Consider the following 24,880-nt stretch of genomic DNA (forward strand, 5'->3'; position numbering starts at 1 on the left):
CAATGGAATGGCCTTCTAAGGACACAATTATGGCACTGGCTAGGTGGCAGTACCTTGCAGGGTTGGTGCAGTGTTCTCCAGGAGGCTGTATATGCTCTAAACCAGAGTCCAGTATACGGTGCTGTTTCTCCCATAGCCAGGATTTATGGGTCCACGAATCAAGGGGTAGAAATGGGAGTGGCACCTCTCACTATTACTCCTAGTGACCCACTTGCAAGATTTTTGCTTCCTGCCCCCACGACCTTGTGCTGTGCAGGTTTAGAGGCCTTAGTTCCAAAGGGAGGAATGCCCCACCTGGAAACACACCACTGATTCCTTTGAACTGAAAGCTAAGAATGCCACCTGGCCACTTGGGGCTCCTTTTGCCCTTGGATCAACAGGCAAGGAAGGGAGTTACCATACTGGCTGGTGTGACTGATCCAGATTACCAAGAGGAAATCCGAATGGTATTACATCATGGAAGTAAAGAAGAGTATGTCTGGAATCCAGGAGATCCATTAGGGCGTCTCTTAGTACTATGCTGCCCTGTGATTAAAGTCAATGGAAAACTACAGCAACCCCATTCCAACATGACTACTAATGACCCGGAACCTTCAGGAATGAAGGTTTGGTTCACACCACCAGGCAAAGAACCAGGACCAGCTGAGGTGCTTGCTGAGGGAAAAGGGAATACAGAATGGACGGTGGAAGAAAGTAGTTCTAAATACCAGTTATGGCCATGTGACCAGTTGCATAAATTGAGGACTGTAGTTGTTATGAGCATTCCTGCCTTGTATATGTGCATCAAATGTTTTTATTTTCTTCACTTATAAAATACAACATTTAAACTGGGCTAGTATGTTTTCGGTTGTACACATGTTGTATCATGTTAGGCACAAGTATAACTTTATAATTGTCTTTATTCAGAGATTGTGTATGGTTTAAGAGATGTGTACATGTGCCAGGTTGACAAGAGGTGGGATGTGATGGTTAATATTGTGTGTCAACTTGGCTGGGCCATGATTCTCAGTGTTTATAATTGATCATTCCCATGATGGAATCTGCTGTGAGTAGCCAATCAGGTGAAAGGGAATTTCCTTGGGGGTGTGGCCTGCAGCTGAATATAAGCAGACATTCTGGCTTTGCTCTCACTCTGGATCCTGTGGCTGCCTCCTGTTCTTCTGACCTCCAGCTCTTGGGATTTGAGCTATCAGCTTATCTACAGATCTTGGGATTCTTTGATCTTCACAGTCTGAGAGCAAGAGCCCTGCTCGCCTACCTGCCAGTCTTGGGTTAGCCAGCACCTGCGGTTACGTGAATCGAGAGAAGCCTCTATCCTGATCCACAGACTTGGGATGCTCCAGCCTCTACATTCGCGTGAGCCATTTCCTTGATATAAATCTCTCCATATATATTTATACGCTTTACTGGTTTTGCTTCTCTAGAGAACCCAGTCTAAGACAGAAGGTACCTAGAAGACAGTACCTGGACCATGGTAGGTACCCAGTCAGGATTTGTGGAGCAAATAGAATAAAGGGACAGGTGAACAAAGCACCTCGATGAGAGCTTAGGGCTTGGTGTTTCGATGGTGTGTGTTTTTGTGCCTGTGTGTGTGTCTATGTCTGTGTGTGTGTCAGGGTGAAGAGGGTAAACAGTAGAAGTAGAGGAGCCATGGCTGAAAAGATGGGTGGGTCAGAAACAAATTATGGAGGGCCTTGAATGCCAGCCAAAAGGTCATTGGGAGCCATGAATATTTTGAAATATATAAAAATTATTATGGTGCCTGCCATAATATTCTGGCAGTTATGTCTGTAAAATGGGGAAATGCAGTGTGGAGTTGTAGAGTCCAATTCGGAGGACACATCATTAATCCTGGACAGAGGTGGTAATATTCTAAACTGCCATGGGAGAGAGCGGGAGACAATTTGGACCAATTTGTGAATTAATAGTAGTTTGCGATTAGGTACGAGGGAAGGTGTTCCTGAGAACTGAATGAGACATTGTGGGCAAAGCAAGTATTTTCATACCTGGCTCAGAAAAACGAGTTGCTGTCAAGTCAGCTCAGGTTCATGGTGACCTCGGGTTCATGGTGACCTCAGGTGTGTCAAAGTGGAACTGCGTCCATAGGATGTTCAATGACTGATCTTTCAGAAGCAAATCACCAGGACTCTCTTCCAAGGCACTTTTGGGTGGACTCGAAACTCCAAGCTTTCATCTAGCAGCCGAGCACGTTAACCACTTGTACCACCCAGGGACTCTACTTGGTTCATGTTGTTGTTGCTGTTAGATGCCATTGAGTGAATTCTGACTCACAGCGACCCCATAGGACAGAGTAGAACTGCCTCATAGGGTTTCCAAAGAGCAGCTGGTGGATTTGAATTGCTGACCTTTTGGTTAGCAGCCGAACTCTTAACCCCTACGCAGCCAGTGCTCATTTAAAAAGAAAAAAAAATCTGTTGCTGTCATGTCGATTCTGACTCATAACGACCCTAAAGGACGGAGTAGAACTGCCCATAGGATTTCCAAAGAGCACCTGGTGGATTCGAACTGCCGACCTTTGGTTAGTAGCTGTAGCTCTAACCCATCAAGGTTTCCCGAGGGCTTATAGTAAGTGGTAAATAAATGGTAGCTATTCCTTGGAAACTCTACGGGGCAGTTCTACTCTGTTCTATAGGGTCGCTATGAGTCGGAATCGACTCGACGACAGTGGGAGTGGGTTATTATTATTATTATCTGGTGTGATTTGGAGAATGGTGCTGCCACTAAAGAGATAGGGATTCTTAAAAATAGGAAGAAGACAACCCAACAGAGAAATAGGATAAAGAACAACAGCCCCCATTTATTGCATGTTTACCACATGCCAGGCCTTATCAGGATGACTTGTACGCACTGCCTCTTTTCAACCTCACAACAGCCCTGTGGGGAAGGTGGTAATAGTACTCCTTTTTTTGTTTGTTTTTATAGAAGCACTAGCACTGGAAAAGTTAAGATAGTTTTCCTGTGGTTACCCAGCTGATAAATGGGTGAGGTGGACAGATCCCAGGTCCTGAGCACCTCTTTACAAAAGAACATTACAAAGCAAGAAACATTTAAAAAATAAAAAGTTGACCTCACTAGCAACCAAAGAAGCACTAATTATAATGAGACATCATATTCCGTCTTCAAATTTCAGACTTTGGAAAAAGGTATAACGCCCAGAGCAGGTGAGAATTTAGGGTACAGCCACTCTTAAACATTGCTGGTGTGAGCAAGTATACCAAGTTTTGGAAGAGAAATTTGGCAGTTTGCATCAAAAGCCTTAAAAATGTATATACCTTTGAATCAGCGGTTTCACTTCTAAGGAAATAAATAGGACATGCACAAAGATTAAGCAATAAAGATCCTTGTCATGTATTATTTATATAATGGGGGAAACAGAATTAATTTAATATTTATAAATAGCAAATTATTTAAATCAATCCACAGACTGCACTATCATGCAACAATTAAAAGTAGTGCTATAGAAGAATAAGTCTCAACATGGGGAAAAAATTCACAGTGTTATAAAGTTCAAAAAGCAGTTTATAAAACCATGTGTATAGTATGATCCCAGGTAATTTTTTGGAGGTAGAAAAAAGATTGGAAAGGCATATGTAAAAATACTAACAGTGGGTTAGCCCTAGATAGTAAGATTTTATATAATTCTCATTTCTTGTGCTTTTTGTTTTATAACATTTGTAAAAAGAAGGGGGGAAAAGATAAATCCTTGAATAAATACTAAAAACAGTGAAGCCAGGAAGATGAGTTTATAAAGTTAACTGGTGACTTTGTTTTACCCAGAGGAAAATGTCTGGTAAACAGAAGCCCAGGGACTGAACTGAGAAAGGGAAGCAGGCCTGCAACTTGCCAGCCCTGAGAGTAAGGGCAATCAGCTGGGGAGAAGAGGACTGACAGTTCCAGGAAGCCAGGTCAGAGGAGACATTGAAGAGTCCAGTGGCAGTCGGGGAGGGGAGAGAGCATCACCCAAGACAGGAAGGGCAGGTTTTTCCAGGAGGAGACATACCGAAAAGAAGCTTAGAGGAATGAAGGTGGGAAAATGCCATTTAGTTCAGCGACTAACCAGCCGTCGCTCACTTGGAAAGCACAACTTCCGCAGACCCATAAAGGCAGGAGCCAGACTGCAGGATGAGGAGGACAGGGTGCCTGGCAGGAAGTGGAGGCAGGAGACCAGGCTTCGCGCTAGCAGTCCTGAGTGTTCCCACCATCTCCATTTGCTTTATTCGCTCAAGTCAGGAAGTTGGCTGGGACCCTTTAGTGAACTCCTCATTTTACAAAAGGCCCTTTCCATAGGAAAGGTAAGTTCTAGTAAGAATGTTTCAGGTTTACTTAGTGACTAATACAGTCTACCTCCAGAATTGCTGTAATGCAAAAATCTGTGTTCTGTTGACTCCAAATGTGTAGCAATCCCAGAAGGTTTAAATATTTTCTCTGAACTTACATTATGAAGGGGCCCAGTTTACCTGGACTACATGGGTATAAAAAGGCCATGGTTCTGAATCTCTTAAGAAAGGGTAGAGAGAGAAAGAAAGAATAGGTTATAAAACCTATTTAAATTAACCTGTTCTTGCATTGCCCACCAGAAGTCGGCAGTTTGAATCCACCAGCCGCTCATTGGAAACCCTATGGGGCAATTCTTCTCTGTCCTGTAGGGGTTGCTGTAAGTTGGAATCGACTTGATGGCAATGGGTTTGGTTTTTTTTGTTTGGAGTCCCTGGGTGGTGCAAACAAACAGTTAAAGTTCTTGAGTGCTAACCAAAAAGTTGGCAGTTTGAGTGCACCCAGAAACTCCTCGGAGAGAAGACCTGGCAATCTACTTCTGAAAAACCACCCATTGAAAACCCGGTGGAGTGGAGTTCTGCTGTGACACACGTGAGTTTGCCCTGAGTCAGAACTGACTCCATGGCGACCGCTTTATTTATGCACTAGTGTCCTGATGACAGAGAAGCCCTGGCGGCACGGCAGCTAAGCGCTTGGCTACTGACTGAAAGGTTGGCAGTTTGAAGCCACTTCACGGGAGAAAGATAGGGCAGTCTGCTTCCATAAAGATTACAGCCTTGGAAAGCCCATGGAGGATTTCTACTGTGTCCTATAGGGTTGCTGTGAGTTGGAATGTGGCTGACGACAATGGTTACCACGTTAACTTCTGGCTTGTTTCTTCCGGCCTATTCCTTCCTAAGACATAGACACTCCCTGCCTCGATCCCACAGCTCCACCTGGTGGTTGATTTGAGAAGCTGAACTTCGGCCGTCTGCTTCCGTAAATAAGATTTACAGTCTTGGAAACCCTTTAGGGTCTCTATGAGCTGGAATCAACTCCATGGTAACAAGTTTGGTTTTTTGGATCAGTTTTCCAATAACAGCAACAACCAGACCAAACAAACCCTCACCTATGAAACACAAATGTAAAACTAGTAAAGAAGGGCCTGTTTCTCTCTTTTACCCAGTAAGAACAGTTCCCAGCCTCTTGTCTATAGCTGCCCAATTAGGAAACCAAATGAAAAAGACCAGAGAATATGAATCCAAGATTATTTGAAATCATACTTAATACAGTACCTGATACTCAGGGGTAGAACTGGGTCTATCTGGCTACAAGAAGTGAAAGGAACCCAGAGCTGCGTCTGATTCCTAACAGGGAGATCAAAGCTCAGGCCTCCACGGCAAAGATATCACACCACTGAAAAGTCGCACTCTCTCTTGGGAATTGAGACTTTTAATGTATCTGTCTTTCTCCCTTCCCATTAGCTGAAGATCGGGCAGTTCTTGACCAAGCTAGCTGCTTAGCTGGGCTTTTGGAGATGGGTCTAATACTGGAAAAACGGGTGTGACTCAAGGCCCCACCCCAACCCTGGCCCATGACTGGGCTAAAAAAGAACCAAGAACATTTTCACAGGGCAGTGTGCCTGGGGGTGGCAACAATGGCACCGTTCAAAACATGTTTGCTTGCAGAACGTGGTGAGACTGGCTTTATCCGGGTGGAGCATCTGCACAGGGTCAGCCTTTTTGTCCGGTGTCACTTCTTTCATGAAGGCAGGCACCACTTTTATGCTTCTCGAATAGTTAATATGGCAGCAACAGGGTTATCCAAAGCAAAACAGAAAATTCCGTTGGTAGAATCAATCCAGGAACAGTATCAAAACCTCAAAGCAGGTGCTCGTGGGCAGAATCAGAAGGGTTGAAATAAGTGAAACATTTTAGAAGTGTGTTTGAAGTGACAGAAATTGGCTGGCAGTTTGAGGGGTTAATACATTCCTGTGTGCTCACACACATTGCCCTGCTCCTCACAGAGCGCAGACTACTGGGAGAGACGAAGGATAGGGTTTGTATGAGGCAAGAAGGGAGTTCAGAGGTCGCCCATTGCCCTCTCTTGGCAGCTAAGAAACTTGTGGTAGAGTGGCTTGCCCAGGGTCACACAGATGGTGGTGTAACTGGAACTCGAACTCAGATCCAAATCTTTTCCGAGTTTTTCCCACTGTACCCTTTTAAACGTCTTTCCCCTCTCATCTGTCTCACTGAACGCTCAATTTAACTTTTATTTTGTACTTGAATTTCCCACCTCTCTCACTGTCCTTGCCCCTGGGCTGGTGTGCCCTGTTAGTTTCATTTTGTTTTATGGGCCTGTCTAATCTTCGGCTGAGGGGTGAACCTCAGGAGTGACTTCATTACTGAGCTGGAAGAGTATCTGGGGGCCATACTCTCAGGGTTTCTCCAGACTCTGTCCGGCCAGCAAGTCCGGTCTCTTTTTGTGAGGACTGCTTGATTTTGTAATACCACCCACTACCACCATATATGCATACACACACACACACACACCCATACACACATACAAATTGCTCCCCAAAGTGTTTAGATGTATACATCCTTTAAATAAAAGTCAAATTAATTCTGGAATAGAATTCTCAGAGATTTTTTGAGATAATTATCAACACTCGACACTGTTACAGATTCTGCTATAACTTACTGTATGAAGCCTCTCAGATATGAATGATTTACCATTTCCCTCAAACACAAACATAATCCTTTCCAAGACAATGCAAAGCATAAAATCACACATCCCAGTTACAACTCGGTTAAATCACTTCACAAAGACGACTCTCTCTCCTCTCCTCAGATATCCCTTTTAGTGGAGTGTTCCAGTGTTGGTCTCAAAATTCTGAGACCCCAAAAACTCCTTGGTATCTGATCTATGCACTCACTAAGCCCATCATCCCCCTCCGCCATTTTTCTCTTTGCTCAGAATAGCTGGCAGTTTTTACCACGTTCTTGTAGACATTAAACTGTTATCAGGCCTTTCGCCATCCCTCACGTTCTATATAAACCAATACTCGTCTTTTAAAATTCCTCATGAGACCCATTGTTCCATCTTTAAATCATCCTTAGGATTCTTTCTAAGCCATCCCTATGAAACTTCAATTTCAATTAAATATTCGCATTGCAAGGCTTTCAGCATAACAGTATACGCCAACCAAGGCAAAAATGTTAATCCGTGGGCCCTAAACACAAGTTCCTCTTTTCACAGAGCAGCAGCAGACTTATGCTGACTCAATATGTGATACACCGTGAGCCCCGGAAACCACGGTGGTGCGGTGGTTAGGAGGTACGGCTGCTAACCAAAAGGTCAGCAGTTCGAATCCACCAGACAGTCCTTGGAAGGTCTATGGGACGGTACCGCTCTGTCCTATAGGGTCTCTGTGAGTGGGAATTGACTCAGAGGGCAGTGGGCTGTTGTTGTGAGCCCTGCCCCAACCTGTTTGCCTGTGGTACATGTGAACTAGCCCTTTCCTGGTAACTGTCAGAGAAGGCGTCTGATGAGCTTTAATATCTCCCAGCAATGACACCTTCACAAAATCTTGATTTTGATACATTTTGGAGGTAGTTCTTCAGTGGGACTTCAAAGGTGTAGACTACCATGTTTATCACGGATTTATAGTAGCAATTGTCAGGCCACAGCGGCTGCAGGGAGAAGGGGTATTCTGCAGCCCCTGCCAGCACCAGCAGCTCCTCCCCCAATTTTATTGTATATTTTTTGGTTTGGAAAGTCATCTTTTTTCAATCTTCTGTAATGTACCAGGCACAGGCAAGACTCCAGACCCGGTCTTCCTGTCAGAGCGCTGCCCTAAGCATCTTGTATATCGAATTCCTGAAGTAGCACTGAATGTTAGCCGCATTATTACTCAAGATCAGCCTAATAAAAACGTGGGCCCCCAGTGCCTGCCTTGAGACCGAAATTTCTGTGTTTTGAGATAGTTAGATGTAAAATATGAATAGGTTTCTTCTCTTTGATTAATGTGAAACGTGAAGGATTCTTCATACCATTTCAGAGTTGTGGAGAGCTTGTAAACCTGTTCCCTTCTATTCAATGACCAGCTCATGTTCTGAGAGGACTTCATTTTGTATAATCCTCTCTTACTGGAAACGTAATATTGTTTTTGTGTGTCCTCTTGCAGCCTGTCACATACTGGAATGCCGCAGTGGAATGGCCCAAGATGTCATCAGTACCATCGGGCAGGCCTTTGAACTCCGGTTTAAACAGTACTTGAAAAATCCTTCTTTGAATACTTCCTGTGAAAGGTCAGCCAAGAGTTCTATAGTTATTTCACTTGCTGTGTTTTGGTTTTCTTTTTAAATCCGTATGGCATTTGTAAATTGACTAATGAAATTAGTCAATTTTTTTCTTACAAATAAGCATAGTTTTGGTACAGAATAATAGTGAAATTTTCCAACTTTTTTCCATTCATAGTCATTCAGATATTTTCTTTTGCTTTGTAACGAGATTAAAGGAGACACAAAAGAGACAGGAATAGCCCTGTTTCTCTGTTACACAGAGCTGTGAGTGAATTAAGTAGCATCATAAAACAATAATCATTAACCAGTTTCTCAGATTTCTTTTAACCCCCAGATCCTTTACATATCAGTAAAAGGAAAAAAGAAAAAAAAAGGCATGAACAAAGAGCAAAATAGCAGCGATCAAATGTCTATTGCAGAATTCGTATTAGGCCATGCCATTTTACAATGTAGGTAGATCAGCACAACTAAGCTGTGGCAGGGGTGGAACACAACGTGATCCCAGGATTGGGTGGTTCTGTCTAAGGCACAGAAAGTCTGGAATGAGAGCTGACCTCTTTCAGCCTCCACCATGTGTGGAATGCAGCCGGGCTCCTGGCTCACACAATTCATGCCGGAGAAACTAAACTCTTGGGCAGTTCTAAATGCGTTCTTCCCTAAGATGTTACTTTCTGTATCAACAAACACCAGGTATGGAGATCTCCCTCTCTGAGCTGGTCTAGGGTAGCCAAGGAAAGGGGTTACCAGAAGGCCCTGATGCTGACGTTGTCCCAGAACAGCACTTACATCTCGTGCCATCGCTCTGTTGACATGTAATGAGCCCAGCAAAACTGTGTGGGTTGTAACTGAAATCAGTTCAGTCCAAAAGCACTTGATTTATTCTTTTTCACGAGAGACGCTTACTGATTCCAGTTTGGAAGAAAAGTCCATTTGTTTTTCTGCCCTGTTTCGATTTTAAAACAATTGCACGTTTACGTAAATCTACCCACTTGCCACATACGGTTCTAATATTTCTTTATGAATCCCATACACTCCTCCAGATTTGTGCAGACAAGATAGCTGGCCGTAGTGCTCTTATTTTTTTCATCTTGGTTTAATAAATTGGGCCAGGCCCTCTATCCAAAGAACAATATCAAAATTTTCTTAGAGCAAAACATGTCCTAGATGGCGCAATCAAAGTGTGCAGGAATACCCAGGAAAACGTTGTATTTTTATGATCCTATGACAAAAACAGCTTACATTTAGGGAGTTCGTGTTTTTTTTTCAAGGGGAGACACTAACGCATCAGCCTTGGCCCCTTCTGTCGGCTTACCCCACTCTGATTGTCTAAGGAAAGTGAACAACTCGGTCATCACAGTCCAGATGTTTGGCATCACTTAAGTACAGCTGTAAACTTCAAACCTGAATGCAGATCTCTCTGGGGACTTGTGTGGTTCTGACACCTCTGTATCCCCTGCAGCATTTGAACTCCTGCCCAGCCTCTTGAGGCTTCTTTCTCCCTTACAGTGAGGAGGTGCGCCCTGACGGCAGTGCCGAGGAGAGAGAAGACCGTGAGTACTACAATGAAATCCCAGGGAAGCCGCCACCTGCCGGCGGTGTTTCCGATGTGCGGGTGACAGTTCCAGCTGCAGAGCAAATGGCTTACTGCCCAATACGGTGTGAGAAGTTGTGCTATCTGGTAAGTAATGTTTCATGGTTACTGGAGCCAGGAATGCTGTTCTGTCCTCATCACTAAAAAAAAAAAAATTTAGAGTGTTTAATTTGAGGGTTCCCAAATGCTGGTTTAGAGAAAGTCCCATCTTCCTCGAGTATGGAGCCAGAGAGTGAGTCACTGGTGGAACCTGTACTAGATCATTTCTGCTCCTAGCAGCCTCGCCTCAGCCGATGACCTCTTCTCTTGCTTCACTGGGAAGACTTGGGCCATGCAATGTGTTACCTTCAACTTCATCCTTCCTCGTCTCCAAGTCTTCCTATGTGCTCCCTGCTTTTCTTCCTCAGCTGCTGTCTCCAAAGCTGATCTTTCCCCTGTGCTCCTGACCTTGTCCCCTCCTACCCCTCTCTGTCATGGTTCTGTCCATCAACCACTGTCTCAACCTTTAGTCTCTGTCTTTCTACTGGTCTTTGCCTTCTGTCTGCAAATAAACATAGATGCCAGCAGCCAACTAATAATGTCCCGCCTCCATCTCATCTTCCTGCCTCCGGCAAACTTCGAGAATTTGTTGTCTCTCTCTCTCTCTGCTTTCACTACCAAACTGTGCTTCAAAGATCTGAACTCTGCTTGACAACTTGATGGAAATTATTTTTACAGTGATCACCAATGGTTTATTGCCAAATCCATTCCCTTTCTAAATTTCCTGACTCTGTCTATAGTATTTAACACCTGCCAGCTACCTCTTCTTTTCTGAGACTTCTTCCATTGACTTCCAAAATATTTCTATCTTGTGAATCCCATCCTGTGTCTCTAGTTGCTATTTTTCTTTTCTTTTTTTTAATTTTTTCCTCATATTTTATAATGAATATTTTCAAACATACAGAGAAGTTGAAAACTGTACACTGAATACCCATATAGCCACCACCTAGATTCTACAATTGGCATTTTACTGTATTTGTTTGGTCACGTATCTATTCACCTGTCATCTCAGCACCCATTGATCCATCTTATTTTTATGCACTTCTAAGTAAGTCGCGTCTTCTCCTTTTATTTACGTTGTGTGTTCTCCCACCCCCTGCCCACAGACTGATGCCCTGTCTTGCCATCCTGTGAGCACTCCACGAGGCTCTGCCTTGGCCCTCATCTCCTCCAGCATTCTGCCTGCGTGCACATACCTCCAGCTTCACTGTGCTCAGTCCGTCCTTGTCTCTGCAGCTGAAATGCCATATTGCATCACTTTGCTTGTTTATATCCAAGGCCGAGCTCACCTTTTTCTCCTGGACGCCAAACTGCATTCCTCTACTGGTTTCCTCGTCTTTATTAACAGTACTGCTGGTCTTTCACTAATCCACACTCTTGTTTTTCTCACATTTTGGGTGCAATATCAACTCAGTCTTAAAGGCCTAGGATCCTACCATGCAAATACCTTTTGAAACCAACCTGTCTTCTTCCATTAATATTGCCACTTTCTAAGTTCTTGTTTTCACTTGCCTGGGTGATTCTGAAGCCCCTTCTCTGTCTCCAGTTTTATTCCCTCAAAGCCTTCTGCAAACTACTGTCAGATTAATCTTTCTAAAGCATGGACACTGCCATTCCCTTACCAAAGAGGGCTATACATATAGGGATGATGGGGCCCTTTGATTAGATGATATTTTCAAGGATGAGAAGTAAGTCTGACACAAACCTCTGTAGAGTTAGGGCTCCAATCTGCCAGTTCAAGGTTAGATAGGTATTTGCCATTTGGCTGGTATTTATACAAGTGTCCCAGAAACTACACTTTCTGGCTGAGACTTGGTTTGAGTCCTGGAATGTGACCTTCCAAGCTGAAGCAGTAACCCTCAAGCATTATACTAGCAGCCCTTTATGAACACCCCAACCCCAGCTCCCACCACCAGACCCATCTCTGCAGCTCCAAAGCAATGCACGATGACAGAAGTGTAAGCTCCCCACCCCAAATCTGAATTTCCTTTTCTTACCTGTCAGACACTTCCCGTGTCAGAGAGTGAGCCACTCTCCTGTATTCTAATGGGAGTATTATTAGTGCTTTTCTTCTTTCTTTGTTTAAAGCTTATGAGTGTGTACTGTCTTTGTAAATGTTTCACAATTTGTCGTTCATACAGCCTGGAAACTCCAAGTGCAGCAGTGTATACGAGAACTGTTTAGAACAAAGCAGGGCAGCGGGTAGGTACAATGGCTGTTCTCCATCTCCACCTTCCTCGTTCCTTGTGAGTCATGTGGACACATGCGGCCCTTGCTCCTAAGCGCTTCATGGGACAGTTAGTTATAATTGAACATGTAACCCTTGGGAGGCCCACGGTTCTCTCTAACCCTTACGTGCTTATCACATTTATAGTTCTTTTATATGGGGTCTTTCTGTTTTGACATCATGAAAGCTCTTTTGCTGAAAAGGTGATTTCTCTGCTCGAATCTCAAGGAAGTTCTAGTTCATAGAAGTTTAGACTGTAAACTAACATGAAAACAGATGCCTGTCGAATCTGTTAGGATCAGGGTAACCTTAATCCAGCCTGGCAAAGGGAACGAAAGGCAGTCTGGAATGTGAGAGCCCCGATTAGGGGTCCATTCACCTCATACTTGCTAGGGCATTAAACATCTCGTTCCTGCATGTGATAGTTGATGTCAGGCACACATTTCCACAGCACAAGTGTAGAACATCAACTCTCAATTGGAAATATATTTTAAGAAAAACAAATTATACTGCTAGATAGTCATTTCATTCTTCTAAGATGTCGAAGGCATTTATTTCTTTGGGAAAGAAAGTGTTGTGGTTTTAGTAGGGACAGTGACTGATGAGCGTAAATAATGAGCTGGATAATCACATGTAAGGACTCAAATTAGTAAGAACTTGCCGCCTAGAATGTAGTCAATTCCAAGGATACTTTCAGATATCTTACGGACTTAGCCAGAGTTGTACGAATTGCGTTACTTTTACATAGCAGGAAATATACAGGAGTTTCATGTTCTTGGTGTAGCTGTGATTTCCACCCTCTCCTACCTTGCAAAAGGAACAGGAGCAGTGAGCTAGGGCAATATTTTAAACTCTTTAAAAAGATGGCTTCTTTTGATAGAAATTAAAATTCCATGCCATTCTTTAAAGTTATTTAAATTTTTAATATGATTATCAATAACATGACTGAAATTAAATTGACGGTAAAACCATGCTCTCTGGGGGCCATAATTCAGCTCTCTGGGGGCCATAATTCAACTTTCCTTTCTGTCCCTAACCCTGGAAGTCCTGAACCTAAGGCTTTGATTGGCAGAAATACCTCACACATGCCTTATGGTGTGTTTTCTACCCATGCTGTAGCTCACTTGAACATACTTTCACGTGCTGTTTTATCTCATTCATATATTCTTCATTTATTCAACAATTCACTCAGTGGCTTTTTATAAAGGGCCTCCTGTGAATCAAGCACGGTGCTAGGTGGTAAGGATAGAGACGCCTTAAACAAATACTTACAAATGTGGTGAGCATTTCAATGAGAGAAGGCCGAGATGTTATGATAACAAGCAAAACGAAACTTAAATTGGGGGATTATAGAGGTCTCCCTAAGGAAGTAACCCAACCAGTTGCCACCAAGTTGACTCCGACTCATGGGGACCCCATGTGTGCAGAGGAGAACCGCTCCATAGGGTTTTGAAGGCTGTGACCTTTCAGAAACAAACTGCCAGGCCTTCTTCCCCGGTGCCTGTGGGTGGGTATGAATGGCCAGCCTTTCAGTTAGTAGTCAAGTGCTTAACCATTTTGGCCACCCAGGACCTAACAACTAAACCAAAACCTGAGAGACAAGATGGAATTATCTGGACACAGAGAGGACAGTGGGGAAAGAAAGGGGAGAGAGAGAGTGTGACAAAGACAGCAACAGAGAGTATGAATGCATACCAGAAGTTGTAAATGCACCGGGACAGGTGGAAGGAGGGAGAGAGGAACCTGGTGCCTGGGACAGAGTCCTGAGGAGCTCCAACGTTTTCTGCTCTGGAGCACTGGAACGCCAAACACCACCCTTCCCAGCTCTTCTCTCTCATTTCTGCTAAGCTGTGTCCTCGGTCACCCAGCTTCTGGAGGAGACTCACTGGGGTCCAGGAAGAATGAAGATCCTTGCCGGTCCAGAGCACTACCACTGCAGAAACGGAAGCATGGTTCCCCTTCTTCAGTTTTATTTTTCAAGAGCTCTCATCTTGATTTGTATTTTACATTTTAAAAGCACCCTTTCAAAACATAAATTTTCAAAGCTATAGAATGGATGTGGAGGTACCATTTCAACCTTGTTCAAGATTTTTTTTTTTTATAGATGTAGGCTTATCATAGAAGCTGATTTTTTTTGTTTCTGTTTAACTTGGTTTCGTTTATTCTTTAAATCAACAAACACGTCACCCCTTGTTCTTACTTAGCTTATACTTGGCCTAAGCCAGTGTCCTATACCCATTGAACCCACTGCCGTTAAATCAATTCCAACTCACAGTGACCCTGTACGACAGAGGAGAACTGCCCCGTAGGGTTCCTAAGGAGTGACTGGTGGATTTGAACTGCCAACATTTTCATTAACAGCTGTAGCTCTTAACCACTATGCCAGTATAAGCAGATCTAAACTCATGAACAGACTTTGTAATAAAAGTTTGTTCGGAGCCTGGAGTATATTTTCCCATAGAAATTAGTCTAATTCTCAGATAAGCTCACCGTGTTCTACTATTTACCCTGCACTGGAGCTTAAGCGTGTATTTTGTAACAATAAATACAACAATAGAAAGTCTCTTGCAACTGTATTATTCTTCAGTTACACTGTAACGGTGGTGTAGTCTGGGACCAAAACAGAACTTTGGCATACGATTTTCTGTAAGGTGGCTCTGAGGTAAAGATTCGTAACTGGGAGCCTTTCAGAATCTTGGGGAGGTGAGAGGTGGTGTTTGTAGTTTGGAAAAAGCACTCCAGCTAGACACACTCGTGTAAATCACTGAGCTGCAACACAGTTCCCTTAGACAGCGGGTCCTGGCTTCCACTGGGGAACCAGAATACTAGGAAGCCATGTTCCCAGTTCTCAGCCACTAAAACCATGGTGGTATAGAAGGTCTCAGAGTCCCTGGGTAGTGCAAATGCTAGGCACTCAGATGCTAACTGAAAGGTTGGTGGTTCAGATCCACCCAGAGGCACCTTGGAAGAATGGCCTGGCAATGTGCTTCTGAAAAATTACCCATTGAAAATCTTTGGAGCACAGTTCTACTCTGACACACATGGGATTGCCATGGGTCAGAGCTGACTTGATGGCAACTGGTGGATAGGACTCAGCCTGTGCTTCAGGGCTATGACAAGTAAGTTCCCTCCTATTGTGGCAGGAAGGACTTTCCTACCTCAGTTACATTTCATCCACAGACATCCATATGCCAGGCATTCCTGTCTTGGGGCCTGCCTATGACTATTTGGGCATTTGTTTGAAAAGCGCTCTGATATTCTTGACCAATGAGTGAGTAAATTGATAGCAGTTGCCAAAATAGCAAATAAACAGTTTTTGTGGCTTTTCCCAGAGATTCATACATGAGTATTTGAGGAACACCTATATAAATATTTTTAATAAGATTTGGCTTTTTCTTCATAAGACATTTATTTATTCAAATATTGACTTAAAACTTGAATTCCAGTGTATTATAAATAGGCTTCTGGTTGTTGAGGGAGTTAATTGTATTTATTGCCAGGCGTATAAAAGATCCCTATCCTTAATATTAAATTTACTTATACAAAAAATAATTAGCAAAATAACATAATGTTTCCCCAACCTTCAAGTTAAAATGGAAATGTTGATATTTTTAATAAAAAAGACGTTACATTTCCACAAACCCTAAGGGCTTGCACTTAAAATTTTTGGTACTTACAGTATACGCACTGTCTGTGTATGTGTTTACTTTCCACCACAAGTCTTCTTCTAGGCAAGTTGGGTAGGTTCTGGGGTAATACTTGGCAGAAAGAACTTTTGGAATGCAGAATGGCTGGAATGTGTGGTTAAATTCTCGCCAACCACACACTTTAACCTAGAATGATTTTAAATTTGGGTACAGGGTGGGGTATCTTTTTTTTTTTTTTTTCATTTAACACAACATTGCTGACTTAATTATAACGGCACATTTGACAAGAAGAAGTGGCAGTTTTCAAAAGACATTTGACACAGACAATGACAACTTTGTGTGATCCTATGGGATGCCCCCCCCACCCCACGTGTCTGTCAGTCTGTCGTGCTGTGGGGCTTGCGTGTTGCTGTAATACTGGAAGCTATGCCACCGGTGTTCAGATACCAGCAGGGTCACCCATGGCAGACAGGTTTCAGCTGAGCTTCCAGACAAAGACAGAGTAGGAAGAAAGACCCGGAAGTCTACTTTTGAAAAGAATTACCAGTGAAAACCTTACGAATAGCAGCGGAACATGGTCTGATACAGTGCCAGAAGATGAGCCCTCCAGGGTGGGAGGCACTCAAAAGAAGACTGGGGAAGACCTGCCTCCTCAAAGTAGAGTTGACCTTAATGACGTGGATGGAGTCAAGCTTTTGGCACCGTCATTTGCTGTTGTGGCAAGACTCAAAATGAGAAGAAGCAGCGGCAAACATCCATTAATTATTGGAACATGGAATGTACAAAGCATAAAATATGTACAAAGTATGAATCTTCGGAAATTGGAAATCCTCAAAAATGAAATTGAATGCATAAACATCAATATCCTAGGCTTTAGTGAGCTGAAATGAACTGGCATTTGGCCATTTTGAATTGGACCACCATATAGACTACTATGCTGGGAATGACACCTTGAAGAGGAATGGCATCGCATTCATCGTCAAAAAGAATGTTTCAAGGTTTATCCTGAAGTACAACGCTGTCAGTGATAGGATAATATCCACACACCTACAAGGAAAACCAATTAATACAACTATTATTCAAATTTACACACCAACCACTAAGGCCAAAGATGAAGAAATTAAAGAATTTTTACCAGCTTCTGCAGTCTGAAATTGATTGAACATGCAGTCAGGATGCACTGGTAATCACTGGTGATTGGAATTCAAAAGTTGGAAACAAAGAAGGATCAGTAGTTGCAAAATATGTCCATCAGTTGCTCATACGCAAGTTCAAGTTGAAAAATGAAGAAAATTAGAACAAGTTGATGAGAGCAAAAGTACAACCTTGGGTATATCCCACCAGAATCTAGAGACCATCTCAAGAATAAATTTGACGTGTTGAACACTAATGACTGAAGACCAGACAAGTTTTGGAATGACATCAAGGACGTCATACATGCAGAAAGCAATAAAAAGACAGGTAAGAAAGAAGCAACCAAAATGGATGTTAAAAGAGACTCAAACTTGCTCTTGAACATCGAGCAGCTAAAGCAAAAGGAAGAAATGATGAAGTAAAAGAGCTAAATGGAAGATTTCAAAGGGTGGCTCGAGAAGACTAAGTATTAAAATGATAGGTGCAAAGAGCTGGAGATAGAAAACCAAAAGGGAAGAACACGCTCAGCATTTCTCAAGCTGAAAAAAACTGAAGAAAAAATTCAAGCCTCAAGTTGCAATAGTGATGGATTCTATGGGGAAAATATTAAATGACACAGGAAGCATCAAAAGAAGATGGAGGAATATACAGAATCATTATACCAAAAAAAAAAAAAATTGGTCTATGTTCAACCATTTCAGGAGGTAGCGCATGATCAGGAACCGATGGTGCTCAAGGAAGAATTCCAAGCTGCACTGAAGGCATTGGCAAAAAACAAGGTTCCAGGAATTGACAGAATATCAGTTGAGGTGTTTCAGTAAACGGATGCAGTGCTAAAATGCTCACTTCTCTATGCCAAGAAATTTGGAAGACAGCTACCTGGCCAACCGACTGGAAGAGATTCATATTTATGCCTGTTCCCAAGAAAGGTGATCTAACCCAATGCGGAAATTATCGAACAATATCCTAAATATTACACGCAAGCAAAATTTTGCTGAAGATCATTCAAAAGTGCCTGCAGCAGTATATCGAAAGGGGACTGCCAGAAATTCAGGCTGAATTCAGAAGAAGACGTGGAACCAGGGATATCATTGCTGATATCAGATGGATCCTGACTGAAAGCAGAGACTATCAGAAGGATATTTACCTGTGTTTTATTGACTATGCAAAGGCATTCAACTGTGTGAATCATAACAAATAATGGATAACATTGTGAAGAATGGGAATTCCAGAACACTTAATTGTGCTCATGAAGAACCTTTACATAGATCAAGAGGCAGTCATTCAAACAGAGCAAGGGGATGCTGCGTGGATTAAAATCAGGAAAGGGGTGCGTCACGGTTGTATCCTTTCATCATACCTATTCAATCTGTATGCTGAGCAAAGAATCTGAGAAGCTGGACTATATGAAGAAGAATGGGGCATCAGGATTGGAGGAAGACTCTAAAATTAACAACATGAGATATGCAGATAACACAACCTTGCTTGCTGAAAGTGAAGAGGACTTGAAGCACTTACTGATGAAGATCAAAGACCACATCCTTCAGTATGGATTATACCTCAACATAAAGAGAACACAAGTCCTCACAACTAGGCCAATAAGCAACGTCATGGTAAATGAAGAAAAGATTGAAGTTGTCAAGAATTTCATTTTTCTTGGCTGCACAATCAAAGCCCATGGAAGCAGCAGTCAAGAAATCAAAAGATGTATTACATTGGGCCAATCGGCAGCAAAGGACCTCTTCAAAGTCTTGAAAAGCAAGAGTGTCACCTTGAAGACTAAGGTGCACCTGACCAAAACCATGGTATTTTCAATCACATGCATGCAAAAGCTGGACAATGAATAAGGAAGACTGAAGAAGAATTGATGTCTTTGAATTGCGGTGTTGGCAAAGAATATTGAATATACTGCCAAAAGAACGAACAAATCTGTCTTGAAAGAAGTACAACCAGAATACTCCTTCGAAGCAAGGATGGTGAGACTGCATCCTTTGGACATGTTGTCAGGAGGGATCAGTCCCTGGAGAAGGACATCATGCTTGGTAAGGTACAGGGTCAGTGGAAAAGAGGAAGTCGCAGTGGCTGCAACAATGGGCTCAAGCATAACAAAGATTGTGAGCATGGCGCAGGACCGGGCAGTGTTTTGTTCTGTTTTACATAGGGTCACTATGAGTTGAAACTGACTGGATGGCACCTAACAACAACAACAGTGGTATGGCCAACTTGATGTGGTCAGCTCACGCTGATGCTTTGTGAGGGGCAGATAAGTCAGTGCCCTTTAAGTTGGGGCTAAAGGTTGATTCAGGGTCTTGAATACATGATGGGGTCAGATATGCTAGGAAAGGAAAAGTGGGTAGACCTTCAGTCATTTGTTCATTCAGCTGACAAACATTTTTCTTTTGAGCACCTGCTTCATACCATGTACTGAAGATGCAGAAGATATAAATGAGCTCTAGAGCTATGGCTGCTAACCAAAAGGTTGACAGTTCAAGTCCACCAGCCACTCTTTGGAAGCCCTATGGGCCAGTTCCACTCTGTCCTCTGGGGTTGCTGTGGGTCGGAATCAACTCAATGGCACCGTGTTTGTTTTGGTTTTTTTTTTAGTCTGTCCTCAAGGACCCAGGGAATTTGCAGTCTCAAGGGGGAAGACAGACAAGTAACAGACACTTAAGTGTATCATGGAATGGTACCTTACCCATCGTGAGGGAAGGAAGGTCTCAGGGGAAGATTTCAGAGCAGAATCTTAGAAGACAAATAGGACTTAGCGAAGAAAGGGATATTGAAGCAAGATAAGAATCATGTGCAGAGGCCCAGTGCCAGTGAATTAATAAACAACTAACAGTGATGGGAACTACTTGTTGAATGTCTACTAGGAGGCAGACACTATGTTCAGTGTCTCAGAGGCATTCGATTTAATGCTCACGCCTGTATTATGAACTAGGCAGGCCCATTTTACAGAGAAGAAAACTGAATCTTAGTTTAAGTAGCTTGTCCCAGGCTATACCAGTAGAGGTGCTAAAGGGATTTGAACTCAGGTCCATCAGAATTTAGAAGGAGAGCACTTAGCTGTTTGCAAACACTTTTGATCATACTTCTCTTTCAGTAAATTTTTATGCGCAGGCACTCCTAACTAAATGCTTAGGTAATGATTTATAGGTTATATACACATATACTAAAACAGTATGCATGTATTATAAAGCATAAAAACTAGAAATTTTTTAAATTTGAGTTAAAGATAGTTTAAAAATGTCTTGCTAATCAAAATGGCCAAACACTGTCATAATATCTGAAGACACACAATTTAGGGCATTTATTGATAAAGATAATAGATGTACATCCACGTTTCATTTAATCTTGATAATTTTAACTTTGGGGGGCACACTTCATATTTGCTGATATGGCACGATTCAAAATGAGGAGAAACAGCTGCAACATCCATTAATAATAGGAACACTGAATGTATGAATCTAGGAAAGTTGGAAGTTGTCAAAAATGAACTGGAATGCTTGAAGATAGATACCCTAGGCTTAGTGAGCTGACGTGGACTGTACTGGCCATTTTGAATCAGACGACCATATAGTTTACTGTGCTGGGAATGACAGATTGAAGAGGAATGGCATCGCATTTATCGTCAAAAAGAACATTTCCAGATCTATCCAGCAGTACAACGCTGTCAGTGATAGGATAATATCCATACACCTACAAGGAAGACCGCTAGTTAATACAACTATTATTCAAATTTATGCCCCAACCCTAAAGTAAAGATGAAGAAATTGAAGATTTTTACCAGCTTCTACAGTCTGAACTTTTTTTTTATTGTGCTTTAGGTGAAAGTTTACAGAACGAATTAATTTCTCATTTAACAATTAATACACGAATTGTTTTGTGACATTGATTGCCATTCCCATGATATGTCAGCACTCTCCCTGTCTTGACCTCAGTTTCCCCATTTCCATTCATCTACTTTTCCTGTCCCTTCCTGCCTTCTAGTCTTTGCTTTTGGGCTGGTGTGCCCATTTAGTCTCAAATACTTGGTAGAACTGTGTGTGTTAGTGTTTCTTTTATAGGCCTGTCTAATCTTTGGCTGAAAGGTAGACTTTGGGAATGACTTTGGTTCTGAGTTAGCATTGTGTCTGGAGGCCATAGTCTTGGGGTTCCTCCAGCCTCTGTCAGACTAGTAAGTTTGGTCTTTTTTTGTGAATTTGAATTTTGTTCTATATTTTTCTCCCGCTTTGTCTAGGACACTGTATTGTGATCCCTGTCAGAGCGGTCGGTGGTAGTAGCCAGGCACCATCTAGTTCTTTTGGGCTCAGGCTGGTGGAGGCTGTGGTTCATGTGGTCAGTTAGTCCTTCGGACCACTATTTGCCTTATATCTTTGGTTTTCTTCCTTCTCCTTTGCTCCTCATGGCATGTGAGCAATAGATGTATCTTAGATGGCCGCTGTCAAGCTTTTAAGACCCCAGATGCTACCTACCAATGTTGGATGTAGAACATTTTCTTTATGAACTATGTTATGCCAACTGACCTAGATGTCCCTCGAGACCACGGTCCCCAGGCCTCGGCCCCAGTAACTCAGTCCATCAAGGGGTTTGGATGTATCTAGGAAGCTTCTATGGCTTTCTTGGTCAAGTTGTGCGGACTTCCCATATGTGCGTGGTCTTGCCCTTCACCAGAGTTAACACTTGTCTACTATGTAATTAGTGATTCTCCCTCCCCGCCCTTCCCCTCCCTTGTAACCATCAAAGTTTGTATTTTTCTGTGTATAAACCTGTTCTTTAGTTTTTATAATAGTGGTCTCATGCAATATTTGTCCTTTCATGATTGATTTATTTCACTCAGCATAACAGCCTCCAGATTCATCCATGTTCTGGGATGTTTCGCAGATTTATCACTGTTCTTTATCGTTGCATAGTACTCCATCATGGGTGGGTGTGTACCATAGTTTGTTTATCCGTTCATCTATTGGTGAGCACTTAGGTTGTTTCCATGTTTTGCAATTGTGAATAATGCTACAATGAACATGCGTGTGCATATATCTATTAGTGTGATGGCTCTTATTCCTCTAGGGTGTATTCCTAGGAATGAGATTGCCGGATCATATGATATTTCTATTTCCAGCTTTTTAAGAGGTGCCATGTCATTTTGCATAGTGGTTATACCATTTTACATTCCCACCAGCAGTGCATAAGAGTTCCAGCCTCCCTGCAACCTCTCCAACATTTGTTTTCCCCTTGATTAGTGTCACTGATGTCGGGGTGAGATGATATCTCATTGTAGTTTTGATTTGCATTTCTTTAATGGCTAGTGGTCATAAGTATTTCCTCATGGGTCTCTTAGCTGCCTGAGTGTCTCCTTTGGTGAAGTGTCTGTTCATATCCTTTGCCTATTTTTAATTGGATTATTTGTCTTTTTGTTGTTGAAGTGTTCTATCAATTTTAGAGCTTAGACCTTTGTCAGATGTCATAGCCAGAATTTTTTCCCAGTCTGTAGGTTTCCTTTTTACTCTTTTGGTGGTCTTTTTCTTTAAATTGTTTTTTAAATGAGGGTTTACAGAGCAAATTAGTTTCTCATTAAATAATTAATACATTGTTTTGTGACATTGGTTGCCACTCTTCCATTCTTGGCCTTGAGTTCCCTGTTACCAGCTTTCCTGTCCCCTACTGCGTTCTCGTCCTTGCCCCTGAGCTGGTTTGCCCATTTTGTTTTATGGGCCTGTATAATCTTTGACTGAAGGGTGAACCTCAGGAGTGACTTCAGTACTGAGTTAAAAGGATGTCTGGGGGCCATATTTTCAGGGTTTTTCCAGTCTCTGTCAGACCAGTAAGCCTGGTCTTTTTTTTTTTTTTTTGAGTTAGAATTCTGTTCTACATTTTTCTCCAGCTCTGTCCAGGACCCTCTATTGTGATCCCTGTCAGAGCAGTCAGTCACGGTAGCCGAGCGCCGTCTAGTTGTGCTGGACTCAGTCTGGTGGAGGCTGTGGTAGTTGTGGTCCATTAGTCCTGTGGACTAATCTTTCTCTTGTGTCTTTGATTTTCTTCTTTCTCCCTTGCTCCAGACAGGTGAGACCAGTAGAGTAACTTAGATGGCCACTCGTGTGCTTTTAAGACTGTAGATGCTACTCACCGAAGTAGGATGTAGAATATATATTTTTCTTATAAACTATGTTATGTCAATTGAGCTAGATGTTTCCTGAGACCATGGTCCCAGCCCTCGCCCCAGTAACGTGGCCCCCCAGGGAGTTTAGATGTGTCTATGACACCTCCGTGACCTTGCCTTGGTCAAGTAGTGCTGGCTTCCACAGTATTATGTACTGTCTTACACTTCCTGGTGAAGTCTTTTGATGAGCATTAGTGTTTAATTTTTAGGAGCTCCCAATCATCTGGTTTATCTTCTGGTGTTTGTGCATTGTTAGTTATGGTTTGTATTGTTTTTATGCCGTGTATTAGGGCCCCTAGCTTTATCCCTATTTTTTCTCCCGTGAACTTTATCATTTTAGGTTTTATATTTAGGTCTTTGATCCATTTTGAGTTTGTTTTTGTGTATGGTGTGAGCTATGAGTCCTGTTTCATTTTTTAACAAATGGACATTCAGTTTTTCTAGGACCATTTGTTAAAAACGACTGTCTTCCAAAGGCGACTTTCAGGTGGCTAACAGATACATGAGGAAATGCTCACAATCATTAGCCATTAGAGAAATGCAAATCAAAAGTACAATGAGATACTGTCTCACCCCAACGAGGCTAGCATTAACCCAAAAAAAACACAAAATAATAAATGTTGGAGAGGTTGTGGGGAGACTGGAACATTTATACACTGCTGGTGGGAATTTAAAATGGTACAACCACTTTGGAAATCGATTTAGCACTTCTTTAAAAAGCTGGAAATAGAACTACCATAGAACCCAGCAATCCCACTCCTTGGAATATATCCTAGAGTAATAAGAGCCATCACAGAAATAGATATATGCACACCCATGTTCATTGCAGCACTGTTCGCAATAGCAAAAAAGATGGAAACAACCTAGGGTGCCTATCAATGGACAAATGGTTAAACAAATTATGGTATATTCACACAATGGAATACTACACAAAGATAACGACAACGAATTCGTGAAACATCTCATAATATGGATGAATCTGGAAGGCATGATGCTGAATGAAGTTAGTCAATCACAAAAGGACAAATATCGTATGAGACCACTATTATAAGAACTCAAGATAAGGTTTAAACACAGAAGAAAACATTCTTTGATGGTTCTGAAGGTGGGGAGGGAGGGAGAGGGGAATTCACTAGGTAGATAAGAGACAAGAATTATCTTAGGTGAAGAGTAGGACAACACACAATACAGGGGAAGTCAGCACCACTGGACTAAACCAAAAGCTAAGAAGTTTCCTGAATACAACCAAACACTTCGAGGGGCAGAGTAGCAGGGCCGGGGGCTTGGGGGCCATGGTTTTGGGGGACATCTGGATCAATTGGCATAACAAAGTTTGTTAAGAAAATATTCTGCATCCTACTTTGGTGAGTGGTGTCTTGGGTCTTGAAAGCTAGCGAGCAGCCATCTAAGATGCATCGATTGGTCCAACCCACCTGGAGCAAAGGAGAATGAAGAATGCCAAAGACACAAGGAAAATATGAGCCCAAGAGACAGAAGGAGCCACAT

General features: G+C 42.4%; 1 protein-coding gene across 1 annotated transcript in view; it reads left to right on the forward strand.

Annotated features, from left to right (window-relative positions):
• The window catches only part of SHC4 (SHC adaptor protein 4), a 247,411-nt gene that overhangs the window by 193,677 nt on the left and 28,854 nt on the right, over positions 1-24,880 (forward strand). The window contains exons 7-9 of the mRNA XM_003420135.3: positions 8,462-8,585; positions 10,086-10,257; positions 12,351-12,411. Coding sequence (XP_003420183.1) covers positions 8,462-8,585; positions 10,086-10,257; positions 12,351-12,411 — 357 coding nt within the window. The remainder of the gene's footprint in view (positions 1-8,461; positions 8,586-10,085; positions 10,258-12,350; positions 12,412-24,880) is intronic.

The sequence above is a fragment of the Loxodonta africana genome, chromosome 10 (assembly GCF_030014295.1).
Source record: "Loxodonta africana isolate mLoxAfr1 chromosome 10, mLoxAfr1.hap2, whole genome shotgun sequence".
Taxonomy (NCBI): domain Eukaryota; kingdom Metazoa; phylum Chordata; class Mammalia; order Proboscidea; family Elephantidae; genus Loxodonta; species Loxodonta africana.